General features: G+C 40.7%; 1 protein-coding gene across 1 annotated transcript; it reads right to left on the bottom strand.

The window, feature by feature from the left end:
- On the bottom strand, nucleotides 1-25073 carry plcb2 (phospholipase C, beta 2). Its single transcript, XM_061844356.1, has 31 exons — nucleotides 24990-25073; nucleotides 24453-24530; nucleotides 23798-23866; nucleotides 20617-20757; nucleotides 20146-20225; nucleotides 20004-20057; nucleotides 19839-19914; nucleotides 19640-19740; nucleotides 19263-19423; nucleotides 19033-19179; nucleotides 18785-18942; nucleotides 17561-17643; nucleotides 17304-17388; nucleotides 15044-15254; nucleotides 14868-14950; nucleotides 14626-14722; nucleotides 14453-14537; nucleotides 14208-14332; nucleotides 13854-14005; nucleotides 12483-12647; nucleotides 12286-12385; nucleotides 12034-12138; nucleotides 11827-11891; nucleotides 10535-10613; nucleotides 10086-10460; nucleotides 9755-9959; nucleotides 8420-8564; nucleotides 7318-7382; nucleotides 6611-6668; nucleotides 3331-3414; nucleotides 1-370 (listed from the first exon to the last, which is right to left on the bottom strand). Exons 1-31 carry the CDS (start codon nucleotides 25071-25073, stop codon nucleotides 200-202), a joined length of 3687 nt encoding a protein of 1228 aa, XP_061700340.1. The 3' UTR covers nucleotides 1-199.

The raw sequence follows: 25073 nt of genomic DNA, 5'->3' as shown, positions 1-25073 counted from the left end.
TTAGTGGGAAACCAAACCAATGCTGTCTGCACAGAAGCCATTAAACCACCAGTGTCTTATAAGTAACTACATTCTAATGTTAATGTTATTCTCATAACTCACTCATTTAATTGTCATATATCTCTTAGATTTATAAAATATTCCACAGTAGTATGATTGAGCTGAACAGAAGGAGCATGGTTCAGGATCTAAGCACCATCTAGCCTAGAAAGACATCTCCATAGATGTTTGACCCTTCTACTTTAATGGCAGCCGACTGCTCGGTGAGTTCAGGGAAGTGGGCACCCACACAGGCGTTAACAACGTCCATCACCTCTGCTGGCAGAGATCTCATTTTGTCTTCGTGATCCTTCAGGGCCACCTGATTAAGCTACAGACACACAGATGGAGTTTAATGGTTACATGTCAGGACACATGCTCCTTCCTTTTGTCCCTCAGGTGCTGATAAAATAGTCTTAATTTAGTTTGATGATGACACAATAAAACCTTCTTTGAGATAAAACAAATTCAATTCCTGTTAGGGTTACAGTGGTTGGTTCTACAATCTCCTGCATGAATTCATACTGACTCAAGAATCACAAGTCTGAAGTCTCTAGGAATGCACCAAATAAGTATTTGAACACCTGTCTGTCAGCTACAATTCTGACCCTCAAAGAATCCTGAGTCCGCCTTTTGAAGTCCATCTCCTTTCTATGTATTATCCTGAATCAGATGCACCTGTGTGAGGTCGTTAGCTGCATAAAGACACCTGTCCACCACATACTTAGTATGTACATAATCAGTAAGACTCAAACTTGTAACATGGCCAAGACCAAAGAGTTGTCCAAAGACACCAGAGACAAAATTGTACAACTCTACATGGCTGGAAAGGCCTACGGAGAAATTGCCAAGCAGCTTGGTGAAACAAGGTCCACTGTTGGAGCAATTATTAGAAAATGGAAGAAGCTGAACATGACGGTCAATCTCATAGGGGTGGTAGCATCATGCTTTGGGGGTATTTTTCTGCACATTGGACAATATGACTGCATGCATGTATTAAGGAAACGATGACCGTGGCCATGTATTATGAGATTTTGGGGAACAACCTCGTTCCCTCAGTCAGACCATTGAAGATGGGTCGTGGCTGAGTCTTTCAACATGACAATGACCTGAAGCACACAACCAGGAGAACCAATGAGTGGCTCCGTAAGAAGCATATCAAGGTTCTGGCATGGCCTAGCCAGTCTCCAGAACTAAACCCAATAGAGATTCTTTGGAGGGAGCTGAAACTCTGTGGTTCCCAGCGACAGCCCAGAAACCTGTCTGATCTAGAGAAGATCTGTGTGGAGGAATGGGCAAAAATCCCTCCTGCAGTGTGTGCAAACCTGGTGAACAACTACAGGAAACGTTTGACCTCTCTAATTGCAAACAAAGGCTACTGTACCAAATAGTTTTCTCAGGTGTTCAAATACTTATTTGCAGCTGTATCACACAAATAAATCATTAAAAAATCATACATTGTGATTTCTGTATTTTACTTTTTAGATTATCTCTCTTGCAGTGGACATTCACCTAAGATGAAAATTGCTGACCCCTCCATGATTTCTAAGCGGGAGAACTTGCAATATAGCAGGGTGTTCAAATACTTATTTTCTTCACTGTATCTACTGAACATACTGTACAGTAGGGGCTGAACAGTTAGTTGATTTGTCGATACTACTCTGCATTAACATTTAACGCTTACAGTTGACTCATTACGAATCACATTTTTTAAGCTTCTCGCCTTCCAATCGGCCAATTTAAAAAGGACTTTTGATTCGCCTGTCTGTCGTCGCTGGGCTATGATGATCTATGGGCTAGCAAAATGTTGGGGCTACAAGGCAACAGTCTTCAAACATTTTTGAGAGTATCAATATAATAATAATAATAATAGTGGATGAGAATTGTGGTACTGCCTCGCCTTTACGAGGCTTTCAAACAGGATGGTCTCAGAGTAAGTAGCCACTGAGCTTGGAGCATCTCATTATATAAGCAGCCACTTGCTTGCAAGAGATAAACAGGGAATGGTGGAGGCACAGAGTAGGGGTACACGTCAATGTAGTGGTTTGGCCGCACATTACTGTTACATTATTTTCTAGAGCTAATGCAGGTAACACTGTTAGCTAATGCTGGTACCACTAGCAGCTCTGCTTACTTTTTGGATTTGGCATGAAAGGGATTCAGTGCAATTCAAAGTGACTGTTTTTACTCTGGCACTTCAGCCTGTCAACCTGCCAAGTTATTCCATCTTCGGGACGTTATTGTGTTTAATAGCCCCGCTGTTGCATAACAGTGAGGTGGAAGAACAGAACAGTCAGCTCACATTTCAGAAATACGCAGATACAAAAGATTTACGTGGTTGTATGGCTGGATTTTCAGAGGCCCAACTATTTGTATAAACACGTTGAAAAGTCTGTTTTCCATGATATTTACTTATGATAATCCTAATAATTCATTGAGGAGATATTCAACACGCTGTATATTTTGTTTTGCATAGTACACAGTGAGGCAGATCACACGTGCAGGCATTCAATGAGAGATTCAGAGTGGACGAGCTGTCCAAACGATGGGAGGGACGGTGTCTTGGTCAAGGGCACCTCGACATGACCTAGCAACCAGACTAGCATCTCTCCAACAACTAGTTTGCATTTTTACATTTTTTGTCCATACTCAGGTGGGCTCAAACCTATGACCATCTGGCTCCAAAACTCAAGTCTTTACACATGAGCTACTGCTCCCCATGTGTTAGTGTTTAAAAAAAAAAATAAAAACAAAATCATAGTTGAATTTAAAGACAGTAAGACTGTCTTGGAAAGCAATAATTAGCCCAATGGAGTACAATATTTTACATACAGCCTTGAGGGACACAATTTTTACAGTGCTGTTTGTCCACATATCCTCATTTAAATTATCATCTCAATCTAAAGTAAAATAAAAAAAAACTGTTGTGCTGAGATTGTCATCATTGTCTAAAACCATCCGAGACTTATTTTTTTCAACTTGTATTATTTGTCACAATTCAAAATCAAACAGACATCATTTTGAGCCGAGGGATCGTGTTATTCAGACCAAATGCGTCATCGAGTGTATTGTCGCAGCACACCGATGACTAATCACGATAACCCAGTTTTTACAGAAAATATACATTTAGTTCACAAGGGTGTCAATAGAATGATAAGAAGCTGACTCACAAACTGTGAAGCAATCGATTCAGATGCGTGGGTTTTTATGAAGGAAAATAAAAAGGTGGTGACACGGGCAGCAAGATGAGCTTGAGTTATGCAAACGTGTCAAAAACAGGCCAGCTTGTACCTGATTAGTGAGTGCCTTGATCTCCTCCAGCGTGACCGCCTGTTTCACCATCAGAGTCTCTTGCTGCATGCTGTACTCGCAAGACTGTAAACCACACGACACATCAAAAACACAATCAACCAGCAGCGTCCTGGTGCCAGCGAACTGGGAGACAAGTATGTGTGTGTCTGTCTGGAGAGGAGTGTGCTATTGGGATAAAACCTGAGCATGAGCATCAATACATTTAAGTCCTCGCGGGTTATTTACGCAGGCCTAATTGCACACAGCTCGCTCGATACTGTGGCTGTGCTGATTTAACATCTTATTGTTGTATAAAGAGCTGATGTCATTAATGAGCTGGCCCTGATTCAATGGGACAAAATGAGCTTCTCTGCATACCAAGAGGTGAGGATGGCTGATGTGGATAAGTGAAGCACCGAATGAAGTTTAGCCCAAATGTTACATGTTTGAATCTTGACGAGCCAAGAGAGGAGGACTCGATGAGTCACGCGCCACACGAGGAGTAGCCGTCTTCCAGTAAACAGCTTCTGAGTAATGGAGCAGCCGGGGCTGTAGTCAGAAAGACTGCCCGTGCACATGTACAGCACATGTATTGGTAAACAACCCGTGGGAGCATGTTTGCAGATGTGTGTGAGGACGACATGCACGGGGCGGATTTTTTTTTTTCTTCAACTCACAAGACCATCTGCCTCGCTGTTACCATAGTTACTATTGTATGTGTTCAAAGAAGATGAGTGAGCTGTCGCATTAACGTTGCAGACACGTTCACATGTCTACGGGGAATGAAGCATGATTCTTATTTCTTTTAAAGGTTGCAATGTTGAAGAGATAAAATGAACATTAATTACTTTTCCTGCGAGGTTAAAAATTAGTAGACCAACAGGTGTCTTCCGAAAGTACCCCAAGGAAGCAGATGCTATCAAAAGTTCAGACTTTAAATTTTCTTTTAATGTTTTTTTCAAAACATTAATAAAAAGCAGGCCAGTTGTAATATTTGGCTGAAAGGTTAAATGTTGTTTTCGCAAACGTGTCTTGTGTTGACTAATATAGTTGACTTGACCAACCAGCAGGCGTCTCCGACAAGAGTAGATCGAAAGAGAAATAATTCAAGATGAAATTATTACATACTGTTTCTTGAAATGCAAACTGCTTCCCAAGTTGTACACATGTTGGCAAAAACGCTGATGCACTTTCAATGAAGAAGGAAAACTCCACAATGGTCAGTATAATAACTTGAGATGAATTAGTGGAAATTTCCAAGCCTCTGGGAGAATGTACAGTGAAGAAAATAAGTATTTGAACACCCTGCTATATTGCAAGTTCTCTGACATAGAAATAATGGAGGAGTCTGAAATTTTCATCGTAGCCGAATGACCTCTCTGAGAGAGAGAATCTTAAAAGAAAAATCCAGAAATCACAATGTATGATTTTTTAATAATTTATTTGTATGATACAGCTCCAAATGAGTATTTGAACATCTGTCTGTCAGCTAGAATTCTGACTCTCAAAGACCTGTTAGTCCACCTTTAAAAGTCCACCTCCACTCCATGTATTATCCTGAATCAGATGTACCTGTGTGAGGTCGTTAGCTGCATAAAGACACCTGTTCACCCCATACAATCAGTAAGACTCAAACTTGTAACATGGCCAAGACCAAAGAGTTCTCCAAAGACACCAGAGACAAAATTGTACAACTCTACATGGCTGGAAAGGCCTACGGAGAAATTGCCAAGCAGCTTGGTGAAACAAAGTCCACTGTTGGAGCAATCATTAGAAAATGGAAGAAGCTAAAGATGATGATCAATCTCATAGGGGTGGTAGCATCATGCTTTGGGGGTGAACACGGCCAAGACCAAAGAGCTGTCCAAAGACACCAGAGACAAAATTGTACAAGTCCAAATGATTGGAAAGGGCTATGGAGAAATTGCCAAGCAGCTTGGTTGAAAAAAGGTCCACTGTTGGAGGAATCATTAGAAAATGGAAGAAGCTAAACATGACAGTCAATCTCAATCGGAGTGGAGCCCCATGCAAGATATCACCTCGTGGGGTCTCAATGATCCTTAGAAAGGTGAGGAATCAGCCCAGGACTACACGACAGGACTTGGTCAATGACCTGAAAAGAGCTGGGACCACCGTTTCCAAGGTGACTGTTAGTAATGTACGAAGACGTCATGGTTTGAAATCATGCATGGCACGGAACGTTCCCCTGCTTCAACCAGCACATGTAAAGGCCCGTCTTAAGTTTGCCAATGACCATTTGGATGATACAGAGGAGTCATGGGAGAAAGTTTTGTGGTGAGATGAGACAAAAATTGAACTTTTTGGCCATAATTCCACTATCCGTGTTTGGAGGAAGACGAATGATGAGTTCCATCCCAAGAACACCATCCCTACTGTGAAGCATGAGGGTGGTAGCATCATGCTTTAGGAGTGTTTTTCTGCACATACGACAGGATGACTGCACTGTATTAAGGAGAGGATGACCCTGACCATGTATTGTGAGATTTTGGGGAATAACCCTTTCCCTCAGTCAGATTATTGAATATGGGTCATGGCTCATTCTTTCAACATGACAATGACCCGAAGCACAAAGCCAGGAAAACCAAGGAGTGACTCCGTTAGAAGCATATCAAGGTTCTGGCGTGGCCTAGCCAGTCTCCAGACCTAAACCCAATAGAAAATCTTTGGAGGGAGCTGAAACGCCGTGTTTCTCAGTGGCAGCCCAGAAACCTGTCTGATCTAGAGAAGATCTGTGTGGAGGAGTGGGCCAAAGTCCCTCCTGCAGTGTGTGCAAACCTGGTGAACAACTACGGGAAACCTTTGACCTCTGTAATTGCAGACAAAGGCTACTGTACCAAATATTAACATTAGTTTTCTCAGGTGTTCAAATACTCATTTACAGCTGCATCACATAAATAAATCGTTAAAAAATCCTAATAGTGATTTTTTGGATTTTTCTTTTTACATTATCTCTGTCACAGTGGACATGCACCAGACCCCTCCATGATTTCTAATTGGGAGAACTTGCAACATAGAAGGCTGTTCAAATACTTGTCGTGTTCACTCTAACTTGAATAAATGAGGCAACTCAGTACTCAAGTCACATCTGGTCAATGTTAACATATGAAAAAATATATAAGTACAGTACTCCAACTACTGTGAAAAATGAATCAGGCTTCTTTATGCTCTGGGGGCTGCGTTGCAATATCTGACATAGGACAATTATTGATGAAATGTGGGGATTTTCTTCAAGGTGAAAAGCCTTTTCAGGTAGACTTACCACACATTCTGATTCATCAGTCTCATCCAACACTTCCCTACTGGTTGCTTTTTTCAGCCTGAGAAGAAAATTAATGTTCCACATTCAAAATACAGTACACTACAGTATCATTTGTGCTCCCAAATCTATTTCTCTTCTTGACAAGCGCTGCTTTTTTTTTTAAAGGTTCTAAATCTCACTTGTCTTTCTGTGAGGAAGATTTTGTCTCTCTTTGATTTCACCGCAAACACGGATGACTGTTTGATTATTGTTTGTTTTGTTTTTTTCCCAAATGAAAAATGACCCTATAAACAACCCTTTGACTTTAAAGCACTGCTGCACAGCTTTGTGCTGGTGACGTGACCTTTTCTTTTGCGTGAAAGGAGAGCTTCGGTGTGTCGTTATAGTGTCACCGTGGCAAGCTACAAGAGCGCAGCTGAACACTGCTGTTTAAACGCCCTCTAGATAATAGTTATCCTGAGATAAGCATATGTCATTTGGGGACTTGGGACACACACACGCACACACAATGACAGAAATACACACGGAAACACACTCGGGCACTATGCAATAAACTGATCAAAGGAGATTCAAGAAACCACACAGAGATCCATTCATTCTCTTGAGAAAATGTCAGCTGTTGTGTTTCACCTCGCCTCACCTCTACGAACACACAAATCACTTCGGGAGTCTGTAATCCCAACACACAGATTCAATAAACTCTGCACCTTTCCGAGGTCTTCAGTTCGATGCTGTGCCTGTCGTTGGCCATCTTCATCAGTTTTGCCAGTCTCTGCCACACACGAGAACTTGAGGTCATCTCGGCAAATGAGCAAGTCGCAATTAACTGCACTGTTCAGCTGCTCAATGAGGTGACCAAAATATCGTAAACATATTTCAGCGTTACGAAGCACAGCAAACCAAAATTCCAGTGATCAAATCTAGAACTGTTAAATTGATATCCTTGTGTGTCAATCAAAATTCTGAATTTTTTTTAATGCAGTAGTGGCGTGCAAGCATTTTCTCAATGCACATTTAATTTTGACAGTGAACAGTATTTTACTTATGCTTGCTCGTACTTGATAGTTTAAGATGCGAAAGCTTTTATCATTTAAGTTGAGCCAAAAATACTATTTACAGTCAATAACTTGCTTTTTGCTTGTCAATAGATTGTTGTTTTTTTTTTCCATGAAAGTTTTATGATGCAACAGTTTAACCTTCGAGCAGGGTAATATAGCGAGCAGGCGGAGGAACAATTACAAAGGTGGAGGCACGCACTGGAAAGGAGAGGAATGAAGATTAGCCGAAGTAAACAGAATATATGTGCATGAATGTGAGGGACGGAGGACGAAGAGTGAAGCTGCAGGGAGAAGAGATAGCGAGGGTGGATGACTTCAAATACTTGGGGTCATCAATACAGAGCAATGGAGAGTGTGGTAAGGAAGTGAAGAAAGCAGGTTGAAACAGCTGGCGGAAGGTGTCTGGTGTGTTAAGTGACAGAAGAGTCTGCTAGGATGAAGGGCAAAGTGTATAAAACAGTGGTGAGGGTGAAGTATGGATTACAGACGGTGGCACTGAAGAGACAACAGGAAGCAGAACTTGAGGCGACCCTTAACAGGACAAGCCGAAAGGAAAAGAACAAGATTACATCTTATTGAAAAAAATATTTTTAAGAGTCGTAAGAGTCGTGATCTTTTTGGCCTAAATCTTTGATCACCAAAATAACATTTCCGTTTTTTTTTACATTTTCACTCCACTTTAATAGAGTATATTTGGGTTGATAGTATCACAGATACAAATGCAAGTATGTTTAGTGAGTTGAAAACGAACCTCTGTGGCCCACTGCTCTTTCTTCGTCCTCATGTGATCGCAGTGTTCCATCCACAGAGCGTGCAGCTCCGCCTGCATCTTTTGCTTGAGCTCTTGCACTGTTTTTTGGCTGCAGCCCAATACGCTTCCTCCTTTCAGGGATGCGCTGTGCAGCGGAAAGAGAATTAAACACATCTCTGTTTGGAGCGCCGCAGAACATCTTATTAAATGATGAGCTTCCCAAAACCAATCTACACTTTGTTAAAGGGACGCATTCTGATCAACAGTGCAAAAGCACATTTATGCATCCTGTAATATTTGGCTTGGGTGAGAAAAACACATTAACTGCGAAATATAACCCTAACCCTCTATATAATACAGTTTCAATGAAGTTGGGACATTGTGTAAAATGTTCATAAAAATACAATGCAGTGATTTGCAAGTTTGTTTATTTTCAATGGAATGCACTACAAATTTTTAAACTGATAAACTACTTTTTTTTTGCTCATTTTGTATTTTATGCCTGCAACATTTTCACAAAAAACTGAAACAGGGACTTATTTACCACGGTATTACTTCAACTTTCATCCAAACAACATTTGAGAACTGAAGAAACAAATTGGTGAAGGTCAGCGGCATTCAACGTTGTTTTTCGGAATTTCTTCAGATTCTCTGATTCTTTTGATGATATTTTTGGACTGTAGAGGATCACATCTCTAAATTCCTTGCAATGGCATATTGAGAAATGTTTGTTAAACTGTTGGAATATTTGATCCCGTAGTTGCTCACAAAGTGGAAAACCTCACCCCATCCTTGTTTGTAAACAAGTGAGCCTTTCGAAGATGCTCCCTTTATACACACCACGTTTCAATTAACATGTCGGTTTTTTTTTTTTTTTTTTGGAGCATTCCTCAGCTCTCCCAATCTTTTGTTGCCCCTTTCTGGGGAGGTGTTGCAGGAGTACAATTCAAAATGAAAACCCTAACCTTCATGAATTTCAGTATTAAATATCGTTTTTGTAGTGTATTCAATTGAATATAAATTGAAAAGGATTTGCAAGAAATTGGGGTTCGTATAATCGAAGTGTCTCTCCCGGCCCCCTCATATTTATATTTGCTTGTCGCAAATTCACTCATAGGCAGATTTTTTGGGGAAAAAAAAAAAAACGACTTTCTGTTTTCATTCTTCGCATCAATCAGAGTTAGGTCCATTTACCCCACAGGAATAGCAAGGGAACATTTCTATTACTCAGATCCAAACAGCGACTTTTAAACCTTTGCTGTCAATGTTCAAAACAAGGCGGAGAGTGACTCAAACGGCCTTAAGGAAAAAGCAATTTAAAATCAATCCCCTCACTCCTTTTTCCGCAGCGAGGCCTTTTTCTTGCAGGCCTTGAAAGCATCTGAATATTTTTGCCTGAGATGTTCTGTTTTTCTCTGATACTTCTTTTCTGCGTCTTTGGTCTCATTCTCCTGACGCTGGATGACCTTGAGGTAGTTCTTGCTCTGTGTCAGTTCTGCGGTTGTCACGGTGGATGTTTCTCCGGCAAAACCAGACGCTGCTTTTATTGTCGGCAGAGGACAAATTGGTTTTATAATTAGTGAACACATGATTTAAGCTGTATTGTCTTTTGTGAATCTCAACTACATTGCCTGGAGGAGTGTGGTTTGCAGCATACTGAGTATACCTTCACTAGAAGCTGAAGATGATTTATCTGATGACACTGTACATTGAAGCGATGCACTTAATGGAGCGGGTTCTCCTTGAACCTCCTCCTGGACAAGTCCATCATTTGAAATGAGTTCCAAGTTTATTGAGTCACTGCTTGAGTCCTCTACGTCTATGGTGGTCTCGGGGTGTGTCACATCCACTTCGGGGAAGGTCTCATTACCAGGAAGTGTCTCATGCGTGGAACTTGCTGCTTCCGTGTCTTCAGGTTGTGGAATATATGGCATTGCCACTTCTTGAGCATCTCCTCGCCTCGCTTCAGGTGAAGCATCGTGGGATGGTGATTCCCTGGCCTTAAGATTGGGTGGATTCGTTTCAGAAAGCACCACTTCTACTGGAAAACACAGCAGTTATCACACTCACTTTGTAAATATAAGTGAAAATATTTGCTTTTGCAAGGAAGATTACCAGTAGGTTCCCCTGGTTTGATCACTGCAGTGTGAGGCACAAATGGCAGCTCATAAGGACAAACGTAGTCCAAGGACGACTGCATGGGTACAAAAAGTATGCGCACGACTTATTAATGGGGGTAGATGTGTTAAATTCCCGTTCCCTTTAATGCCTTTGTAGATAATTAATTCAGCCCAAATAATATACATATCATTAAACAGTCCATTGTACACAACAAACTCAAGCAATATCAACTAAAAATTAAAAACCAGGAACATCTGTATTATTTTTAAAAGAAATGCAGACATCTGTTTGGATGTTGTACGCTTTAACATACAGTATTGTTGTAGTATTGGCAAATGTTACAAAAGAATTAAACTCAGTTATGGATGGAAAAAAAAACAAGAAAAAACATGGAATCTGGAGTTCAACATTCATGTTAAAGAAATTGTATCCCTAACCAGGTGGTTCAAGCTAAAAAAAAGAAGGGGGGGGGGGCTATTAACATTACACAGTTGTGCTCATATGTTTGATAATCAGGGAAGAGTTTGGAAGATGAGTTAAATTTTTTATTACGCTAGTATGATTGTATCAGTCCCTTAAAACAAGCAACAATCCTTTCGTTAACCCTGAAAGTTTTGGTTGAAAAAATATTGTTCTACACAATTTGGAATTGTGGCAGGCAATGGATAACGAAAATATTTTACAACTAGTATAAAAGACAACTGCAATATAAACCTCCAATATGGCAGCACCGCAAAGCAAGAACCGTGATGTAGTGGAGGAAGACTGTGCAGTACTGTTATCTGTGTTCCATGCTTATAAACGGTAGGGACTCATTGCTGCTGCAGGGCTGGTACTCATTGTTTCCATGACATCTGCATCCCGCGACTAATGTAGTCTCAAGTGTAAAATGGTCTCTACATTTGAGTAAAGGGGTACGTGAGCAGTACTACTGTGTTGCATCACCTTTCCCTAATTAGGGTTTATGTATATTCCATTCACCTTTTTTTTTAACCTGGTTATACTTAAAAAAAACAACAACAACTCTAAAGTCTCTTGGCAAAGGAAGTGCAGCATTACAATGAGTAGCCAAAGCAAGCACAATGAATGTATATAGATTATGTCATATTCAAAATACACTACATTAAATAATGGCGGATTGATAAAATAATCTACCGCAACCTCACAAATGCAAAACATAACTCTCGTGTGCTACTGCATCCTTTAGAATTTCCTCAGAATTTAACCATGAAAATGTAAGAAATAGTTGGTTTGCTTGTACAAGTACATTTTCACAATTTATGTACCTCTTTTGGGGTCCTCGTCGTCTTCTCAGTGCCCTTTGTTGGGTTGAATAAGGCATCTGTGAAATCTGAGATATGAACACAGGAAAATATGTGAAAATACTGTGCTTTCACCGAATATAACCAAGCTATCTTTTAGCACTTTGATGACCTAACCCCTCTGTCACAGCAGTTCATATTCATTTAAAAGCAGCAGAGCAAAAAACTCACCCGCAAAAGCAGCAGGGATGTATTCCTTGACCTCAATGTACGCAAAGAGCGCAGGCAGAGTGAGCGGCACATTGCTTTCACTGCGCAGGCAGATGTGATGGAAACCTGCAGCCACAAACCTCCGTGAAAAGACAGATCAACACAGATCAACGAATTGGCGAAAATCCCGTGGCCTCAAACGTCTCCCCTCTGTTTTGACTGAATGTAAATTAGAACACAGTTTCAAGGTTTCCATTTTTCCATTGGACTGACCTGACTGAATGGCATCAAGGGGAATTATTCTGTGCCCGAGGAATTTGCCGTTTTCCTCGTGGACTGCCATTCTCACAGAAGCCATTTCTGGGAGGAGAATCTAGCAACGATAACGTTGGATATTTTGATTGGAGCAGCACAAAAGTCACAATCTTGTACTTGAACACACATTTAATGTTCGGTGAAGTGAGGCGCACCTTGTCAAAAACAAAAGGCTCCTCATTCCACACTGGATTAATCGAGTTGGCTGTGGTGGACCACTTGGTGCGATATTTCTTTTTGGGGTCTCCTGGCAGTCCAATGACCTCCACTTCGACTCCAGTTTTTACACTCTTGTCGGACAGGAACTGTCCTGAATATATCTGATAAGGAGACGAGTGCCACAGTAACACTTTGAAGAGTCTGAATTATTCTACTGTAAAAACTCTTTGGGGTGTTTAATGGCCGCTTAAAATTGCATTGGTCACTTTATTTGTTTATATTTTAACATGATGTCTGTTAGCCAGAAGAACCTGTTCTACACTGTTTGCTCTTGTATGTTTTTAGTTAGAGTTAATTTAGTTTCAGTTTGTTAAACTCAGTTTCAAATTTTGCATTATGAACCATGAAACTATGTTGTTCATTTTTGGAACAATCAAGTGCAATGAGAAAATAAGCTTTCCAGACACTCATCCTGGATCATTTCCCATCTGCATATATCACAGGTTTAAAAAAAAAAAAAGTCCAGCACCCAATGTCACGGTGGGGCGATTTCAAATACAGACTTGAAAGAAGTAGTCTTATGGCATGACCCCAAGTCAGCCCTTAGAATAGTGGATCTAATTTTTTTCCCCCACCAAGTACCACCTCAAAAAATAGTTCATCGCCATAATGACCAAAATTAAAATTTCGCACTGTAGTAGGCCCAAGTTTTCATTTATAATGAGAGCGGTTTTATTTCCAAGAGGTCTATTCATATTATTGTAAGCTATATTGAACATTTGAATTGTGCTTAAACAGTAAAATAAAAAAAAAAAAATCCTGCACTTAAATAATGCTTCAATCAAGATGTACTGCATGTAAAGTTAGATTTTATAAAATGACTGAAATTAGTGTTTCTTTTTAAACTGTTCTTCAAGATGAAATGCATGTTTTGACTTAAAAGTTAAACACAACTGAACTGTACTGTACATAGGCTTGGATTCTTTCATGTACTGCTATATAGAGCCCGCATATTACTTGTGATACTCATACCGTGTTTTGACAATCGCTGCCTTAGCTCATTCTCAAACGTTCAAGTTGCATCACTGTAATTTTGCATAATTTTTGTTTCTGGCATTTCATAAATTTATACACAAGCGGAAAAGTCCCCTACCCCAACTTACTCTATTTTGCCTGCGATAGAGGGGAACATTTTTCAGTCATTTGACCTTGTCTCAGGTTTGATAAATGATATTGCGGGTCTATTCGCATGCACTACACCCCCCCCCCCCCAGTAGGTGCACAATGGACAACTTGTCCGTATCGAACATCTGATGCAAACCTGAAGTGCATCAGGCCTTCAGTGGTTCAGAATTGTGTAAACCTGCCTTAATGGTCAGTGTGATTGCCACAACCGTGTCAATCCTGTTGCAGAAAGGGTCAAACTTCTTGTCGGCGCGCCGCAGCACGTCGTGCTTTAGTAGGTAGCCCGTCCGCCCGTTGAATTCGAACATTGCCGTGTTCAGTTGCATGGGGAAGTCTGAAAAGGGACAGTCTTCTAAGTTGCTGTTTGGCGAGCAGAGCACACGAGAGAGTGTTGAGAAAGTGCAACACTGACCTGCTGTGGTGGAAGACAAGAAAGTCTAACAAGTAAACTTATGTGAAAAATGTTTTTCGCAATATGAGAGTCTTATATTATTGCGATGCGTGTCCCTTTTTTTTTTTTCGTTTGTTTTTGTTACCCATTGTCTGATAGTTGAGTGCCACCATCTGGCAGCCCACATTCCAAAAGGGCTGGGGGTTGAAATTGGATGAGTCCATTCTTGTTCCTTTTGGATAAATTCTGCTCATCTGCCTTTTATTATATCTGACAGTGATGAGCGTTAAGGAAGAATTAATATTTTTTTCATATTTATTTTGGGTGCTTTAATATTAAAGCCCACCACATTTTGTACTAGTGCGCATCTTTTCTGACAGGAAATGATACTCAACAAATTCAACGGCACTCTTGGCGATCATAGTTTCCCCCTTTGTCTCCACAAAAGATGAGATGACATAACTCTTGTTCTTTTCTGAAAAGTGTGAAAATTGTAATGATAGTAGAGGGAATTTAACAATGCGCAAAACATATTCTGGAATATTCGTGAAGCAAAGACATACGTCTGGCGTTGTCGAAAGAGGTGAATTTGTGTGGCTGAATGTAGTTGACCAACGACGACATCGCCTCGTATGCTGTCACTTCCTGTCCGGCTGTGCCCTTTAACAGATTGACAGGAAATTAAACTGATACTGTATTTCCCCGCAGGACAAGCACGATATGGAGCAATAGGTTGGTCGGTCACGGTATCAACATCGAGGGAGACAACGTCGATACCATGATGAGACGTCAAGGAAGGCCGTACCTCTTCGGAGGTCTTCATTTTTTCCTCATCCGGTTCCTGTGTGTCCTCTTGTTCCTCATTGTCTTCCACAGCCATATCAGCATCTGATTAAACATCATAATAGATGTGTTGGTTGGATCCAAGCAAGCCCATTTGTGGAAACTGGATTTCATTAGTTTTGTGATCATCATCTTCACCCTGGTTCTCCAGATTGGTCGGGTAGACAGGATTGTTGGAAAGCGGGTCAGGGTTTTGTGCAGGTGGAGCAATGGTTGTCATCTCCTCACTCGCTGATGTGCTCCTCTTCTTGTTGATTTGGTTTGTGTTCTTATGACTTCCCTTCTTGTTCTTGATCAGGATCTTGCCCACGAGATCCGATGGACTCGGGATCTGCTGTCCCGGCTTCAGCTTCATATTCCATACAAAGAGTTGAGGAGAGGGCATAAAAGATTCCGTATCAGGAGCTCATAGTGACCAAGAATCTCAGACGGTGATCTTAGAACTGTAGGTCAACTTTGGTGTTGAGCACTTTTGAATTTGTCATGTATTATACTATTACATAATGAATTATATTGTTACATAACTTTGTTTACTGACAAGACCAATTAAGACCAAAACGACAGTGGCAACAGTGCCTCAAATGATACTTTGTAGTGGTTGGAGGGGAAATTACTACAATTGTCCGTTTATATCATGGTGTCAAACTAAAGGCCTGGGGCCCAGATCCGGCCCGCCACAAGATTTTATGTGGCCCGCGAAGGCAAATCATGTGAGTGAACTTCTATGATTCTTCTTAAAATGTGTTCCAAAATTTCAAATTGTCATACAGTATATCATAAATGATAACATTGACATATTGCGAGCGTTTTTGTGACCAAATATGGACAATAGTTGAAAAACCTATTAAAGCTTACGGCCAAGCTCCCCTGAGAATGCCCGATCTCGTCAGATTCTCAGAAGCTAAGCGGGTTTGGCCCTGATTAGTACTTGGATCGGAGATAGCCTGGGAATACCAGGTGCTATAAGCCTCACTTCCTGGGTAAAATGCAGAGGGGTTGCATCAGGAAGGGCATCCGGCGTAAAACTGTGCCATAACAAAATATGCGTTCATCTGAGATGACACACTGTTGTGACCACTAACGGGACAAGCCAAAAGGAAAAGAAGAAGAAAAACCTATTACCCTTGATTTCTGATTCCAAAACTAGTTTGTACATTTCATGTGTGAATATGATCAGGCAATTAAGGATTTTTATGGTTTCATAATAGCCCTCTGAGGGAAATTCTAACTACAATGCGGCCTGTGACAAAAATGAATTAAACACCCCTGGTTTATGTCATGTACATCTCGTTATTAAATACTGTTCCCAGGAAATAATGTGGCTTCGTTCCAGGACTTTAAGCAGATTTAGATATACAGAAACCACATTGTTAATTTAGTCAAACCATCTTTTTCACACTTTGTAGATCACTACAAAACCACATAGAAGAACCTCTGACCTGGTTTTGACCTGAACTGCAAACAAAAAAAATTACCAAAAGGATGATGCAATTGACAGTGGCTCAGCTAGTAAAGCAATGGCCTCACAGTTCTGAGGACCCGGGTTCAATCCTGGCCCCACCTGTGTGAAGTTTGCATGTTCTCCCTGTGCCTGCGTGGGTTTTCTCTGGGCACTCGGGTTTCCTCCCACATCCCCAAAACATGCGATATTAATTAGACACTCTAAATTGCCCTTAGGTGTGATTGTGAGTGCGGCTGTTTGTCTCCATGTGCCCTGCATTTGGCTGGAAACCAGTTCAGGGTGTACCCTGCATCCTGCCCATTGACAGCTGGGATAGGCTCCGGCACTCCCCGTGACACTCGTGAGGATAGGCGGCAAAGAAAATGGATGGATGGATGATGCAATTGAAATAAAAGTTGTGCAGATTTTTTATATCTTTAGATGTGTTCTTGATGTCCAACTGATTCCCTGATGACTAGCAAATTTATACAGATGAAAAATGGCCAAACACTCATCAGGGCCAGCAAGTACTTTTATAGTAGCCTAAACAATAGCAGAAACACTTACCAACAGTTACAACCTACATTTGAAAATTTATTTAATCAAATTATGTGAATTTATTTTCTGTTCTCCCCATTTTGTGGCATTTCTACTGGCTGCACTGCTTCCAGTAGTGTATGTGAATGTTAGATTTTTCATCCAGTCAGATTAGATCTTTTTAGAATCAGTAGTGCTGGCTGATGTAACCTAAAGTGCATTAGCAATAGGACTGTTTCGCATAATCAATCTCATTTCAAAATTGTCCTCACACAGTCAGCAAGATGGTCACTGATGATATCAACATTTTTCTGTAGCAAATGCATGGTACAGCTGATACATAACTGAATCACAAGTGATGTTAAAAAAAATGCTAAACTGATACACAGCTGCTGTGGTGCAGGACTGCAGAGCACTTACAGGGTATTTGTCCAGAGCCTCTGTCAGCAGGGCATTACCAAATATGGTTTTGCAGTAGTTGGCCATTTTCTCTTGCTGTTTCACCCTAGAATCAAGCACAAAAATGTGTGGTGCCGTTTGCTTTGCCAAACGATGACACTCGCTCAATCAAAACCTTCAGACAGTAGCATCGTGTTTCCATGCAGGCCAGGGTAATGGTATTATAACACGTTTGTTTAATATAATTATGTTGCACTATTTCATGGAAAAAGTCTTACGAGTCCACATGGTTTTCGAAGGAAAGGATAACTGGATACGGCGAGGTCTTGAAGGCGCTCTCAGCGATGGCCTCGATCACATCCTGTGGAGCATCACCATAGTTTTACTTTCAATTTTTAGCTTTATTGAGGTCGAGCTACAGCTGGTCTGAAAACACAGTTGTGTAACACAAACACACGAGCTCATAAAGAATATTCACTTGGAGAGCAAAGGCGAGTATATGCTCTGTCTAAACTGGTCAGATGTGCTCGACTGGACCTTCGGGTCTGAGAAGCTGCTCCTGGTGCCCTTAAATGGAAGTGTTGATTCTAGGAGCATGACGGGTAGTGCCGTTCTCTGTGTATTTTTTTGGATTGCTGACTGTGTACTTTTATATTTGGCCACTTGCGCCACTAAAACATGAATAGATTACCATGACGCTCTTATTGAATTAATTTCTTGCCTTGTCGTGATACTGCTACGATCAGCCCCATTATCAATAAAAGTAACTTTGTGAGAGAAAATAAAAAGATGGTTAACTGTTAATTTGTAACTGTAGTAATTTTGGCATAAACAACAACAACAAAAGTGGGCCGTCTAAAGTAGAATGGGCATTAGGTTGCAGAAATCAGGATTTGTAAACAATAGTTACGGAAAACAATGGAGCAACAATGAAAGAAGAACAATACATGCCAAAGGTCCCATTAAAGACTTCTTATACAAGGGTTAGGGTTAGGGGGAGTGTCGTGCTAAGGGATCTTAATATATTGCATGAAAATGTTTAAACAATTATTGTTACAGTGAATGATGAACAGTGTGACCACAAAACTAAATGTTTTTAATTCCACTGTGTGAAAATCCTAACAAATCAGATGTCAAACAGTGCCCTTTGAGGTCTGTATCCATTATTGTATATTTCAGCAACCCATTTCTATGCATTTTTTAGTCGGATTTTATTCTATTTCAATCCAATTTTAAAAAGAAATTGAAAAAAAAACTGTAACGTTAAGAGTTCTGCATGGAAATGATTCATTTTCAAAGCTGAATGATTTTCTGTGTAATTAGAGCTCATTACAAGAGCCAATAGCCTTCTAGGTTTCCTTCTAGCATGACACACATCGAGTGTCCAAGGTCCCGTTAACTCTTCATTTAGCAAAAACTTTCCCGAAGCCAATACGTTACACGGTTCTTCATATTTATATTTTGTTGTTGTTGTTTTGTCAACTTATACATGAGGAATTTGCCTTGAAAAGGATCTCAGTGGTCATGGTGAAGCCGTGTGTAATGACGGGTTCTTCCTCTGGAGGTTTCCCCTTCCAGCAGTCCAGTTCCAGACAACGGCAGCCGGTCAACAGACACTGGCGGTACATCTCCGGAGAAGAAACTCCAGAAAACTGACCAGCTGTAGAGAATACTTGTGAGGATCAAATGTGTGTTACGGAAGCAAAAATAAATAAATAGATACAAATTAACGGGACTCTATTTAAGATACCTGTCAGGTATGTGTTGTGGGAGGAGTTAATGAAGTAATGGGGTAGAGGCTGGTTCATGTCTTGACTCTTGGCCAGCTTTTCCTGCATGACCACGGAAGTCTCAGGACCCACTAGGAAGGACAAGAGAGCTTCTGGGGTAATGAGACCTGTAGATACATAAGAAGAGTATAAGACTAAACATAAACATACTTTATCAAATGTTCCCACTTAGTGCCGCAAAGATTCTCACCTCTGTTGCAATTAGTGGTACAGGGTTCATATTTCAGCATCAAAGCCTTTATCTGGTCCTGCCGTAGTCGTGGAAACAGCTCCTCATTAAGCCGGGAGTCCCTCTGCTTCTCGTTGAGGAACTTGGTGAAGTTTGCCTTCGTCATGGTGGGTTTGTTGGAACTGGAGAACACAGTGAGGATCAACAATTACTTTGATATATATTGATATATTTGGTTCCTTTCCATTCAGCTATGTAAACCTACAAAAACCCCTGATAAAAATATAATGGGAGCACCCTTGGAAGAAGGAACAAGAATACCCCCCCTCTCCGAAGTATATCATGTTAGAATGTTAACATAACAGCCAACAATTTTGGATTGTTTTCGTCTAACTCACTAAGAAGTGAAGATCTCGTAGATTTCAGGGCGGGGACAAAGATTTGCCAAGAAGGTCTTGAAAGCTGATTCAGTAAAGATGTCAGGCTTCATACTGTCAAACTGTCACACATGATATTCACATTTCTTGTAACCTCTCCGTTATAGTCATGCTTAAGGATGTCAAATTCTGGCAAGTTGAAAAAAAATTCTTTTTGAACCTTTCCTTTGGGGAGGTGTGCTGATGCCAGTGCACTTTCCACTCTCTTCTTATCAGCAGGGAACATCTTGTAAATACTGACAAATACACAATATCGATAGATACATTATGAACCAATATGGAGTACACACCGTCCTCAAAGACTGCAACTGAGTGGTTAGCCTACTTTTTTACTGGGATCTTGCCATCTCTGTTGGTCTGGAGACAAATCCGAACATAGCTTAAAGTTTTTGACATGATACACATTAAAACCGAATCTAGACCGAATCACTCAACAGGAGAAATGCTCACACGGGATCTAGACTCACATTTTGTCCAGGAAAATTTGTCTGCAGGCATTGTTTCTTGCTGAATTGTAGGCAATTGCAAGGATGTCATTCGCCCAGTTCTGGTGTGCATTAAATTAGAACATTAGCTATATTTGCAATATCATCACGTAAAAAAAAAAAAAAAAAAAAAAAAAAAAAAAACCCAAAAAAAAACCCTGGCACACGCGCACACAAAAATGAAGTAACAGAAACTCACCACAAGAGGGCAATGGCATAATATCAACCCAGGAAATTAGATTAGTGGGTGTGGAGTTTGAACAAATAGCAAATGTGATTTCATTGCTGTTGATAAAAGCAGGATATTGGATTCATAAAGTCAAATAAAGACCACAAACGCAGAGCGAGAGAAGCTTCATTGTTGTCACTGCAATGGCTCACTGAGAAAAATCAAGCCTTGTAAACATCAGGAGGAAGCAGATGGTGGCAATAAAACCATCTGTGCCTTCTTACCTGTGTCACTTTATCCTTGGAGGCAAAGAAGTTATGGAAGGTCAGGTTGACAATGTCAAGACCAGAAACAACAGTCAGCGTTTTAGCCAAATGGTTACTGTCTGGGAAGTCCAGGTTAAACACGTTTCGGACCTTTGGGTGCTGGAAAAGGTGGAAACAAAATGAGTTACGTTCAATGAGATGTGGCCAAGGAAAATGTCTTCTCAGCAAAAAAAGAACACTGCTTTGCACTTCAATATTCAATTTGGAAACTGATTTTTATTTTTAATCACTCAGACAACAGCTCAATTTTCAAATCCTAATCATGCCACAGCGGGTTGAGCATCATCACTAAGTGCCAACAAGGCCTTCCCTATTGGTGTAAGCACGGTCAAAATTCATTCATTCATTTCCCATGTGGCTTATCCTCACTAGGGTCAAAGGCGTGATCACAGTGGATCCTGGGTGAGAAGTGGGGTACACCCTGAACTGGTCGCCAGCCAATGGCAGGGCACATGCTGTACAAACAAACAACCGTTCACATTCACTTTCAAACTTGCGGGCAATTTAAAGTCGTCAATTAACCTATCATGCAGGTTTTGGAGATTGGGGAGGAATCCAGAATACCTGGAGAAAACCCACACAGGCACAGGGAGATCATGCAAACTCCAGATTTGAACTCTGGTCCTCTGAACTGTGAGCCAGATGTGCTAACCAGTTGTCCACTGTCAACGCTATCAAAATTTACAACCTAAACAGTCATTGTACCATAAACTGTAACATTAAACTTATAGTAATTTATTCCCAATACTCTGTTCTTTTCATTTTGTAGTGCTTCTCTTGGAAGTACTTTATGTGGAATGGACCTTTCTGACCTGTCAATCACGCGTACAATAATAGCCAATCAGATAGCCGCATTGTCTTAAGCCCTGGCTTGACACGCCCCTGCCTCCATGTTGTCCCACAAGCAATACTGGTTGTCAGTAGCGTGCGCTTGGAAAAGTTAATGTTACAAAGAAAATGGTCCTCAGATGTACTTGGGCAACGTGCAATTCTGGCGAAAGATATCCTGCTAGGTTACAAGGGGCCCGGTTGATTCATTTTCCAAAGCCTAAAACACAGGTGACGAAGTGTCTACGATGGATTAAGGCTTGCGAAAGACTGCATGTACAACTCAATGTGAACAATATCAACAAACACAAGGCTGTATGTTCGAAGGTAAGTGAGGGAGAAGTATCTTCTCTGAGTTTGATTGAATTATTATTGCAGGAGAACAACTTTAACTTTTTTAGTCCATCACTGACCTGCTGAATGAAGTGTGTAATGTTTTATGCCGCAGAGTCGTGTTAGCGATATGTAATTGTGCCATGTCATGCAAGAGAAATGTCTATTTGCCTATTTGTATCACATTGGACTTTTAAAACAGAGCACTGGGATCCATCACGAGCCAAGTGGTGACTACGATACTGACTGAGTTCATCACCATTGTTTAAATATACTTGAAGAAAATCGAACCTAACTCACCTATAAAGACTACAATGATATTACTTATGATCTTTCCAAGTAAAAAGTACTCACCCTGCTTTACATGCGCAGTACGATTCCACTATTTTATCCTGTTGGATTTCAATATGAAGTTTGAGAGGTGTCAAACGTTTTTGCATCAATCGCCAACATTTCGCTGTAACTCTGACATTGCATCCTGCTTCGTCCAAAATCTTAATTCCGTGTGCATATCCTTGCGTGAAATAGTTTAGACCCCTCTGTAGAACTCTCTTGGACAAGTGCGACACATTTGGCAAAAAACATACCGCAATTTTATCTGGAATACGCGAGAGACAATCGACTCCAAACCTGTTCTGCTCAGTCGCCATTTTGGAAGTTTGTGGGACATGGCAACTGGGGCAGTGCTTAAGATCACCAGTCGGAAAGGTCCATTGTGGATGTTACATATTTTCTCTAATCAGACTTTTGGATCTGTGTTGCCATGTCGATCTTATCGACCCATCTCAATCAGTAGCGATGGCCATTTTAACTGGTAACAACTCTTTCTTTAACCAATCAAGTTTCATATTTGTCTCTCTTCTCTTCAGGTACAAAATGCAGGATTAACTACAGATGATGTCCACTGAAGCCAATAGTGAATTTATTATGACATAACAGCATGGCCAATAATGGATAAGACAATTTAAATCAATTACAAAAGAAAAATGGAGTTTATGCATCAAACTTGGCTGTATTCAGTCTTTACTGTGAAAGGACGTAAGGTACCTCCCACATGCAAGAACGATCAGAAAGTTAATGTTGCGTACAAAATGTATCGTTTTTTGTAATAGAATTGCACTTGTATAGCAGTTAAAATTAGATGTAATGCATGAAGTCGACTGGCATTTAGTGTACTTTCCTCTCTGTTTTCCAAAACATTATACCTTCATCACAAACAAAACAGATTTTTTTTCCCGTGCGTGTGTGTGTTTGATTCATACAATGGTTTCCATCTTCCTACACATTCATAACTGCTTACAAATGTTAAAGACTTACTTCAATATTGTGAGGACAGTTAGAGATTTGATGGCAATAGTACGACCCTGGAATGGATTATGCCCATTCCCGTGGATGGAGGTCGACCGGTGGCCCGTTAAAAAAAGGGCAGTGATTGAGCACCTGGGAGCACAATAATTATTCTCAACATTCAAATTTGCCCAGCCCAGGAGATGCAAAGAGGGCAGCCACCACGCACACACACGGAATAGAGACGGCACACGTGAAGAGGTTGCATCACCCGTCTCGCATCTCAAAGCCTTCACTTCACCCATCCCCCCGCTCCCCACATTTCACCTCTCACTGAACCCTGTGAGAATGATGAAGATGGCCGCTCACTGCTCGATTCCGCAGAGGCCGTGCGATGAATAGACAGGAGCTGAGATCCCAAATATTCTCTCCTGATCAAGAAAGAAAAAGATGCTGACACCCTGTCCAAGTATCTCTCCAAAGGATGACTCAGCATGAGCTGTGTGTTTATGTTGTGCCGTGTGCACCTGCCTCCTCTACAGAAGCAGGCCTGGGTTCATGTGGCCATTGGCATATTTGCAATGCAAATATGTTTTTCATACTAATGGGGGCTCGAGGCATTTATTTGCATACCTTGCAGATATTCTTACCTAAAACTCCGTCGATGGATTTGGAAGTAAATAATACTTACTTTTGGTAGTTTTGCGTGTTTTCCTGTTCTGGTATCTCTGATGGTAGCAACATCCAAGAACGTTGTCTCCTAGAAACAAGAAGCAGATAGTCATCAACATTACAAAATTCAGGACGTAGGCGCAAGACTAGAGGATTTCTTTTCTTTTTTTTTTAATTTTGATTAGCAACCAATATCCCACTATTTTGTGTAGACATTGCATGTTTTTTTTTGATTGTATTGCTATTTTACACAACCGAGTCCCAGTACAGCTGAGCTCTGAGACACGAGGCAGGCGTGCATTTGATGTCAGCTTCACTGTTTATTTTTTTTTTTTTTTGCAGATTTGTGATGTGATGTAAAACAAAAGTTGCCTCATTCTGAGAGGGAGTGAGAAAGAAGGAGCCAGAACATCAAAGACAACCTGGTCCTCTCCACCGAGTGCATCACAGTTGAGCTGCAAAGTGCAGCAGGATGGCGGGCCAGAATCAGCATCAATCAATAACCTCCACAAGCAGCTGGCACTTGCGAGAGGCACTGCCGCTTTCCCCTTTCTCACACTTCTCGTGCATCCTGCACCACTTTCACATATTGCGTGTTAAACGCTTGCCTGATGTCGGAATGAAACACAGCACCGAGTATATAGCTTGAGCAAAACTGAACTGTACTGTATTACTTTGCTTTGATTCATCCAGTAGAGGTAAAAGCCTTGTGTGTCCATCTTCATGGTTACAGGAACGGTCTTAGTGGAGTCCTAGTTGAAGAAATATTTTTGATAGAACAACAATTTGATGTTAATGCGCTCATTTCTGCCCTCTGGGTTCCATATTTGGTCACTTAAATGACCCAGGCCAAGTAATGTAAATAGAACAATGCGTTTTGTTTATTTTAACCAACCAGTCAGCAAAGTAACATAATAAATAATTATGTATATAAATACAGTACAAATGAAATGTGATTGTATCATGATTGATAATTAAAGGTTCATCCAAAAATGTGCACCAGATTATACCATTAGGCTTTGATTTTACTCAGCCAATCAGTTGAGAAAAAATGCAAACGTATTCATACAGCTATTTTATTTATTTTAGTATCTACATCATTACAGTAAATGCACGACTAATGTGAAATAAATAAAAATGTGTTATAACGTTTTTTGTTTTTTTCAGTTTTGCAGAGAGTTGACCACAAAAGCCTTTAAAAAATGACTCACCTCTGACCACTGGGTAAATCTTTCTCCCTTAACCATGTAATCTTTGACCACTGGGGAGTCCAGAAAGTACCTCTTCTTATTCAT

The sequence above is a fragment of the Syngnathoides biaculeatus genome, chromosome 15 (assembly GCF_019802595.1).
Source record: "Syngnathoides biaculeatus isolate LvHL_M chromosome 15, ASM1980259v1, whole genome shotgun sequence".
NCBI classification, from domain to species: Eukaryota; Metazoa; Chordata; class Actinopteri; order Syngnathiformes; family Syngnathidae; genus Syngnathoides; species Syngnathoides biaculeatus.
This window is presented reverse-complemented; position numbering and strand designations above follow the sequence as displayed.

What these genes read in the sequence shown, in the direction of transcription:
- plcb2 (XM_061844356.1), bottom strand. Translation starts at nt 25,073, where the DNA reads ATGAATAAGAAGAGGTACTTTCTGGACTCCCCAGTGGTCAAAGATTAC. An exon ending in TACGAGATCTTCACTTCTTA is followed by an intron (nt 19,424 to 19,639) that starts GTGAGTTAGACG and finishes TGTGTTCTCCAG; the next exon opens with TTCCAACAAACCCACCATGA. An exon ending in AAGAGCAGTGGGCCACAGAG is followed by an intron (nt 7,383 to 8,419) that starts GTTCGTTTTCAA and finishes CGTGTGTGGCAG; the next exon opens with AGACTGGCAAAACTGATGAA.